Below are 9590 nucleotides of genomic sequence, written 5' to 3'. Positions count from 1 at the left end.
AAAACAAACGAGCTTATAAAAACTACCATGGCGGGTAAAAATAACAGTGCACACTTTTGCGGGACGGCTGGCCTACTTACAAACAAAGGGAGAAATTTCCTACACATGAAAATCTCGGGATTATGTCTGCTTCGCACTCAAGCACGCTTCGGCATTAAGCACACTTATGCTTTCTCCCGATGACCGTGCTTAAAGCCGGCATGGACTGTATATCAGCGATGAAAAAAATAGGGAAAGCAGAACTTTTGCTTTTTAAAAAAAAATTAGGTTTTATATTTGTGGTTTTTCTTTGCTCAATCAAAATCAAAATAGTCACCATACATCTGGTGCTGTTGGTAGCCAAGTGGTTAGCTACCGGATCCGTAATAGTGAGATTGCAGGTTGAGGGTTCGAGCCTCAGCTCGATAGACGTAACCTTTGGAAAGGCACTTTACACCAAATTCCTGTTTGGCTTGGTCCTTTTGGAGATGGATATTAAACTCAGAGGTCCCGCCTCTTAAATAACCTACTTGTGTTGATAGGGGAGTTAAACCTATACCATTTCGCTATTTTCAACATACATCTACAGGAAAATCCCCCCCCCCCCCCCCCCCCCCCCCGCAATATTGCTTCTGAAGAAAGTGGTAGCAGTTTGAATTCACAATACTGTCAGGCAAAGATAACACAATCAATGGAAATCTTAAATTCACAGATGGCTTGAACAATTTGCCATTTAATGACTAATATCGCTTTGATTTTTCATTAATATTGGTGTAACTGAATTGTGGAAGTTTCAAACATGTTTGTCAATCCCAGACATGTGTGAATTATCTGCACCCGGCTGTTCTTGTCATCAGTGAGCTTTCTGAAAAGAGCACACACTTAATGAAACAGGTTTCATAAAAAGTTTTTAAAAAAAAAGATTTTTATTTCTTTTGACAAAGTTGATTCTGCACAGCTCAGTACATCCCATTGTGAATCAACAAAGAATTCATCACAGCCAGGAAAAATTTATACAGGAAATGTGTAGCGAGGTTCTAGCATGGAAGGAGCAAGTCTATTGCCACTCACATTCACATTTTGCATCCTGGTGATGTTATTATTTTATATACTTTATTTACATTGTAGTAATATTATAATGTTCATATGATTGCTTGTGAAATGACTGTGTCAGTGGCCCTCCCTTAGGTGAAGTAACGATTGCTTTTTTCAGTATCCCACAGAGGTTGTATTCTTGAGTACGGTCTTAAAAATTATGTTACTGTGTCTAAAATGGTAGAGCTGTACAAATTTATTCATCAAAATTATTGTGCTGTTTATCAAAGTTTGAAGCTTGAATTATCATTCCCATCTATCTTTGCTTCATGTCAACATGAGAAATAAAATATGAGTGGTACAACTGCAGTGCTGTGGTGCATCGTCACATTCAAATTTATTATTATAAAAATAGGTATAAAGGATTGTACGGTTCTAATCATATCAGACATTGACCTTTATTGTGTAAAGTCAATGCAGAAAACTGCAATCTACCATATCAGGGGCAAATTCAAGAAAACAACGAAGTCTGTATATGGAAAGAGATAAACATTGATGTACTATCATATCAATGTCAATTTTGGTCATGGGCTGTGGTACAGATCAGCTTTGAAGACTTTAGATTACTGTTCATATCTTTCATCTAAGATCTGGGTTACATACATAGAGAGCAGAAAGCTCTATAAATAAGTACAGGCTAAAAAAAAACCCCAACAGTCTCTTAATTTGAACTATCAAACTGTCAACCCAGCAAACCAAAACAAATAAAAAAGTTAACAACTCCATCCCCATGAAGAAAAGAGAAAAATGTACATGGAAAGAAGTGCTGAACCGACTTATCTTATAAAAAGAGTGGAAAGACTTTTGTAATAGAGCAGGCATAAAGCAGTTAAAAAAAAAAACCAGGAGTCATATTATGCCTGGAATCACAGACATGCTTGCATCAGTTCATTAACAATACTTTAAATGAGTCGATAAACAGTCTACATTGATAAAAATGGAAGCTGAATGCATAGACGGAACCTTGTTTGTCATCCACAGAGAAATATCTATTTGCTCAAGTTTCCTTATGCTCTAATCTAAAGTTGCAGCACTACAGGTATTTCCTTGTAATTGTAAGAACAAAAGACTGCTGCATGCATAGAAATTCTTCTTCTTTGAAGTAAGAGAATTGGAAACAAACAAACAAAAAAAAAGAATATGAAACAAAACTGCAATTCAATAAGGCCACACAGCATTAATCATATGTTCATGAACAGAAGTTGAGTGATCAGGTTAAAAAAAAAATTATCAGTACCTATACCTCTGCTAAAAAGAGACAACGTTTTTCATTTTGCTGGAGTCAAAATTTAAATAAATTCAACATAGGTACTCGCGCATTTTTCTGTGCGCAGCAGCAAGTGACATTTCTTTTCCATGTAAATGTATAAAAAAAACATAATACTTTATACATATCAGGCAAGTACTGATACCGGTATATGCAGTTTGATTTTAAGATATCACTCACACTGTGATATAAAATATGCCTGCACTTTTATTTACAATATACAAAGCTGTTGGAAGCATGATACATGCAACATCCCCATCTTTTCCATAAAAATAATATCAATCAGCCCTTTTCTTGAAAGCTCATGCAGCTTGAAATAAAACTTATTTGATTAATACTTCTTCTTTTTTCATTCCTTGATTAAGCACTATGAAAAATCAACGGGGTCCAGGTTTCCAAAGTTGTGAAAAAGTTTAACATAGCCTGTTTTAAAATTCAATGGAAACAAAATTCAGTTCAAAAGCTTGAGAATGGTTGATAATTAGATTTTTGCTTACTACTCAGATTTTGACAATTTTGTTTAAAAATTGGCAAAAATTATTCAGAAGTGTGTCCGTAAGTTCTAACCATCAAAAGCATTGCAACTAGACCACAACAGAGTTAAGACTCTTCTGCTTTTGATTCATCGGGTACACTGGATTCCACGAGTGCAGTGACAGCTTCTGCTTTTGCCTCTAATTGGCTCTGGCTCTGGCTTTCTTGCGGAGCTGGAGACTGTTTTTCGGTCGGAGCAGCTTGTGCTGTAGGCACTAGGGGTACTGGATCCGAACCATTCGAGTTTGAAGCGGCACGAGACCTCAGATGGACGGAGGTGGAGGAGCTTCTTCTTTTGGGGGAGTTTTGGCCAGATCTGTTACTGTTACTGTTGTTACTGTTAGCGCTCCTGACAACCACTGCACTTTGAGCTTTTTCAGGAGGCGAAGGACCTCCTTCCTGCTGTTGGGCTCTTTCTTGTTCTTCCAGCCGCTGATAATATTCAATGAATTTCTTCTGACTGATCGGGTCCATGCGACTCCATACAAAGGCACCATGGCGCTGAAGGAAAGAGAGAGAAGAAACGGTATGAATAGAAAGGACCTGACATACATTAAGGGTATAAAAAATGCATCAAAATAGCAGCAAGTCTCAAATTCAAAACTATTATTTTCAACAAAATGTGTAAGAGTTGTATTGTTTTTATCTAGATCTAATGATGTTACTGATATTATATTCACAGTGCATTCAGCCTACTTTTAAGTTGATTCAGTGAGCTGCTCTGACAGATTTTATTTACACAAGTTCCTGCTTCTTCTTCTTCCTCGTTCTCGATTTACACAAGTCATTTTGTGGCTGTTGTTAATAGAATGTGGTTCTTACTCCATTTGACTCTGCTTTACAGTAATAAAAAAGAATAAAAGTTACTTTTTTTCTCACTGCCTAGTGATGATTAACTGATAACTTTTAATTTAATTGTGAGTACTATTTATCTACATTTCAGTAAGTTCAAAGATCATGCAATAGTATTATATCTTAGAGAGAGTTTCCAAGATCAAAACGGTGATCAAGTATGCGATTGATACATTATTTTCAACAACACTTAAAAGTATGTAATAAACTGGAAGTATCATGAATGAGGGAGAGTCGAACGAACTGGAAAAGACAGAAAGGGAAAGGAGGTGGAGAGGAGGGGGGGGGGGGGGTGGGGGTGGGGGGTGGACAGTAGTGACAGAGTAAGAATGAAAGAAGAAAAAAAGAGAGTAGTGCATTGCAATATTCGAGCATAGCAGATTAGCATAAAAAAGTCTGACACAGCGTGACAAGACTATGACATGTAAAATCAACATGCACAGGGTATCAAGGAACGAATACTAGTAATACATCAAACATTCTCTAGAGTCGTGAACAGAAGTGCTGCAATAAATCAGAAATAAAGATATTTCAGACTTAGGCATTTCATGCTGAAAAGAGAATGATACAAAGACGGCAGTGTTCTTTTATCAAACGTTTTCAAGAGTAAGGAGTTGAAATACATTGTCACATGCAGGAGAATAATATCTCTATACATATCTGTCAGATAAAAATATTCATGCCAAAAGATTAAAATAAAAATAGTTTTGTTCAAATTTTCTTAATGAATGTTGTGATCTGTTTTAATAACCTAAACATAGGAATAAGAAGTAACACACAACTCAATGATTTAGTTGGTTTAATTGTTACTTTAGTTTATAAACAGATGCAGAAATGTTGATATTTCAGAAGTTACAACAACATAATTACGTTTTTCTGCCACTCTTGGAAAAACATTAATTTTATGTTAACAGTCGTGGATGGAATAAAGCAAAATAAACAACAAAAAAACATCACTGCTAAGCCATAAATGTCACGTACATTATTGATGAGACTTATGGAACATAATAGGCCTACTCTTTATTAAATCGCTTCAACATAAATTTTCACATCATCGAAGAAACAAAAATACTTTCGAAGTACCAGAACTTAAGCAAAAGTATTGACGAACAGCTAAACATTTAACAGCTTGACTACATCTACTACATTTAAATGAAATTTGATTAATGCTTATACCCTTGTCCTTTTATGCTTTGTTTTCTTCTTCTGCATCAGTGAACTCTTCAGCAAATCTCACCTTGGGGTAATTGTAAATGCAAAATTCTTGAAAATAATGCAACACATTGAAAGGAAATGAAGTTAAGTTGCCTGTGATTCTTTAGGATCTTATCTTTTATATATTAAATCACTTACTTGTGATTCAACTACAGTGGCGGGGCGTAGTGAAGGGCTAAAGGGCTTGAGCCCCCCCCCCCCCCTCCCCCCAACTCTTTCCCTACGTAAATGAATGTTTCTACAAATAAACGAGATAATCAGTTAACACTTTCAGAATCTTCTGCCTCCGCCTATTGTCGCACACGGAGAACACACGCACTTGCTCGTTTATCCAATCACTGTAGTCACCGCTTACAACGATAGTAACCTAACAGCCAATCAAATGTGTTTAGGGCTCAGCAAAGGATGAGCCCATTCCCACAGTCCTTTCTTAATGAAACCTTTTTTGAAAAAAGGTAAAAGAAACAAACGAGAGCCTGCGGAAACTGTTGTTAGACAGGGCTCATTCTCTGCAAGCCCAGACAAAGGGGGGAAAGTTCATGACACACTTTCCCCAGAGACCCAGTAACCAAAAATATGCTAACGGGAGCTCGTTTTAGTAATGCCTTGCTTTCATGGCCTAATCAAGTTACTGTTGTATGTGTGCATTTGCGTGTAAAAAAAATTTTTTGGTAACTGTTTTATGGCGCTTGCAACTGCATAAGGTCATATGAGCATGTTTGTGCGTGAGTATGTGTATGAAACATACTCACACATATCTAGAATGTCCCTGAACCAAGGAAATCTTATCTCTGAACTCAACTTACCCTCATTCCTTAGCCCCACCCACATTTAGAACCACCCACCGCCACTGTTCAACTAGTAGTTCTGTAACCCAAACTTATGGTTTTCTCCTACGCTGTATACCATACCGCCACACAGACGAAAATAGAAACACCAATATAGATTAATTGTTATGTTTCCTATTCTCACAATAAAAATTTCATGAGCATTATGAAACGTGTTGGCAAATATCAGAACCAGTTTCAGATCAAGATTCAGAATTTGGGAATTAGACTTTATACCTAGTGCACATTGCAAATCTGATTCATTTGATTCAGTTGGGAATAGCCAGATTTTCTTATCATGGAGGGGTAAAAGCTACCATGTTCGGCACAATCGACTGAATTCAACTTAACTGGACGGTGACTATTCAAAATCAAAGAAACCATTTTTCAAGGTTGCCAGTCAAACGACTTTAGGCGTAGGATGAAAGAGGCAAATCACAATGCTCGTAGCCTATGAGTCACAAGGTCAGGGTCATATATTTTTGTTTGAAAGCGGATAACAAAAATGGACAGTGTGGATTTGGAAAGGGAGATAAAAATTCATCAAAATTTCCCATGTCTGTGAGATTCAAGAATTTCCAAACACTGCAACTGTGATACTCCGTTGCTGGCGCTTGACAACATTTTTGAAGGAATCGGTTGTATAGTGAATAGTGAATTCTATGTACAACAACACCGTATGCTGGTCAAAATTTTTACTGCTTTAACTTCTGGGTCAAATTTGATACACCAAGGGAATGGGTCTGTTCATAGTGTGAGCTGAAGCCATCATTAATTGACTGGACCACACCTGGTCCGATCCTGTCAATGGGTTCCCAGTATATAAGACAAAAATTCATCCAGTAGCATAAAGAGGTCGTGAAGACAAGGCAAAGAGGAGTGAAGTGCTGGTGAAGTACAAGAAGAGTTTGATTCTGAAGGAAAAAAAACCCAACAAAAAACCCCAACCTCATGCCACAAAGCTGGAAGAGTCTTCTTTCCTCCCTTCTATTTGGCTGTATAAGCTGTCACGTAAAAAATGTGGCTATTTTTCAAAATTGGCTTTTTTTTACACAATTTTTTATTCCACATATTCAAGGAACACGTGGTGGAAATTCAGTACAGACTGCTTGAAAAATAAATGAACGTGAGCATACCAGAAATGGAGGTGAGTGAGAAATGTCTTTAAATTTGTGTCGAAAGTATTTTTGGGGGGAAATAAAAGGCCAAGGTTACAATTTGAAGTCAAAACTGGGTCAAGCAAAATCAGCTACCTTAGACTTGAAGCTCGGCATGTGTAGGCTACATATATAGACCCCATACAATGATTTTACTAAAGTACTTGAGATCCCACTTTCTTTTTCTTGAACTACTCATACTATCCATGTCTTTTTTAAAGAACTTCATGTCTTAAAAAATATTGCTATGAATCTCCTCCCATTTGGGGCCTTCAATTCTAAAACATCTGGCAGAAACTGAAAAAAAATGTGAGCCTGTCATGTTCGGCTATGCATTCATTTGTAACAAAAAGAGTGTTTAAACGATAATGTTAAGGCAGTACAACAAATAGGCAAATATTTATTTTAGTAGTTTTAGTGCTCTGAGGATACAAAGCAATAATTAGAATGACGGCAATTCTATACATAGTCTATAGTTTTCAACTTTCATGTGATTACCTGTGATTATCAAAGCTTTTACTTGGTTTCTTTTCTTTGGTAGTACAAAATTGAAAAGATCAGTAATTAAATACACTGTTTTTCTTGAACAGCAGATAGCAAACTGCATGCACACAAAATAAAGAACAGATATGTTCTCTTTCTGCGGCTGTCAAGTTTACAAGGATTCTGTTACACTGACCTTGAAATTGAAATGGATTTAAACTTGATGATCTCAGTACTGATGAAATAGACCTTAGCTTTGGTTACACACTTATATCAGGGGTTCGAGACTCAGCTCGGTCTGATGTTGTAACCTTGGGAAAGGCCCTTTACACAAATTTCCTATGTGTCTTCACTTAATCTTTTTGGAGATGGACTTTAAATTCGAAGGTCCCACCTCTTAAATAACCTTAAAGTGTTGATAGGGGCATTGAACCTCTACCATTTCACATTTTCACAGACTTATAGCTCAGAGGCATTCTCTTTTTTTTTTTTGTAGGCCCTACTGGCGTGGACAGTCCAGCTCCCTCCTATAAATTTCAAGATGATTAAGATTAAGTGAATTAAACCAACTTACTTTTCCTCGAATTGGATAGCTGGGATCTGACCTGCAGTTGTACATGTGTTCATATGACATGCCTTCCTTGTAAAATCTTTGAGATCCATCTTTTTCCCTCAAGTAATTCACGGGAACTGAAACAAGAAACAGTAAACTTTCACAGTGAAAATCTTGTTTCATCGATCTTGAAACCGGCAGTTCGGAAATTTTTCTTCTTTTTTTTTGGTTTGAATTTAATTTGAAAAACCAACTCGTGACCTCATCTTCTTTGAAAGAGCAAGCTTATTGTCTCATTTATAATCTTTCGTTCTTGTAATCCAACTAAATGTACTGAACTTTCAAAAGCAAAAACCTTTGAAAGTGAAAAAAGAAGCATTTTTTTACAACACAAGAAAGGTAAAGAAGAAAGAGGAAAAGCTCAGTTTCTGAGGGTGTATTCTAGCCTCCTTTAATAGATATGTAAGAGACACATTGCTTCTGATACTGGGTCCTTTTCTCCCTGTTCGGCACAATCGACTGAATTCAACTGACCGTAGTGACAGAGTAAGAATGAAAGAAGAAAAAAAGAGAGTAGTGCATTGCAATATTCGAGCATAGCAGATTAGCATAAAAAAGTCTGACACAGCGTGACAAGACTATGACATGTAAAATCAACATGCACAGGGTATCAAGGAACGAATACTAGTAATACATCAAACATTCTCTAGAGTCGTGAACAGAAGTGCTGCAATAAATCAGAAATAAAGATATTTCAGACTTAGGCATTTCATGCTGAAAAGAGAATGATACAAAGACGGCAGTGTTCTTTTATCAAACGTTTTCAAGAGTAAGGAGTTGAAATACATTGTCACATGCAGGAGAATAATATCTCTATACATATCTGTCAGATAAAAATATTCATGCCAAAAGATTAAAATAAAAATAGTTTTGTTCAAATTTTCTTAATGAATGTTGTGATCTGTTTTAATAACCTAAACATAGGAATAAGAAGTAACACACAACTCAATGATTTAGTTGGTTTAATTGTTACTTTAGTTTATAAACAGATGCAGAAATGTTGATATTTCAGAAGTTACAACAACATAATTACATTTTTCTGCCACTCTTGGAAAAACATTAATTTTATGTTAACAGTCGTGGATGGAATAAAGCAAAATAAACAACAAAAAAACATCACTGCTAAGCCATAAATGTCACGTACATTATTGATGAGACTTATGGAACATAATAGGCCTACTCTTTATTAAATCGCTTCAACATAAATTTTCACATCATCGAAGAAACAAAAATACTTTCGAAGTACCAGAACTTAAGCAAAAGTATTGACGAACAGCTAAACATTTAACAGCTTGACTACATCTACTACATTTAAATGAAATTTGATTAATGCTTATACCCTTGTCCTTTTATGCTTTGTTTTCTTCTTCTGCATCAGTGAACTCTTCAGCAAATCTCACCTTGGGGTAATTGTAAATGCAAAATTCTTGAAAATAATGCAACACATTGAAAGGAAATGAAGTTAAGTTGCCTGTGATTCTTTAGGATCTTATCTTTTATATATTATATCACTTACTTGTGATTCAACTACAGTGGCGGGGCGTAGTGAAGGGCTAAAGGGCTTGAGC

The 9590-nt window shown here is 36.2% G+C and overlaps 1 protein-coding gene across 2 annotated transcripts in view; it reads right to left on the bottom strand.

Annotated features, from left to right (window-relative positions):
• Positions 1-880: 880 nt before the first annotated feature.
• Positions 881-9590, bottom strand: part of LOC101850607 (uncharacterized protein C2orf73 homolog) — a 12461-nt gene continuing 3751 nt past the window's right edge. The window contains exons 4-6 of one of the 2 annotated variants that reach the window (XM_035972894.1): positions 7984-8099; positions 4904-4964; positions 3292-3376 (exon numbers count right to left, since the gene is read on the bottom strand). In XM_035972894.1, the coding sequence (XP_035828787.1) occupies positions 4914-4964; positions 7984-8099 (167 nt within the window). In that variant the 3' untranslated portion in view covers positions 3292-3376; positions 4904-4913. Of the gene's footprint in view, positions 3377-4903; positions 4965-7983; positions 8100-9590 lie in introns of both variants that reach the window. The other variant, XM_005110448.3, reaches the window with a different exon arrangement.

This window comes from Aplysia californica, unplaced genomic scaffold, assembly GCF_000002075.1.
Source record: "Aplysia californica isolate F4 #8 unplaced genomic scaffold, AplCal3.0 scaffold00892, whole genome shotgun sequence".
NCBI lineage: Eukaryota > Metazoa > Mollusca > Gastropoda > Aplysiida > Aplysiidae > Aplysia > Aplysia californica.
This window is presented reverse-complemented; position numbering and strand designations above follow the sequence as displayed.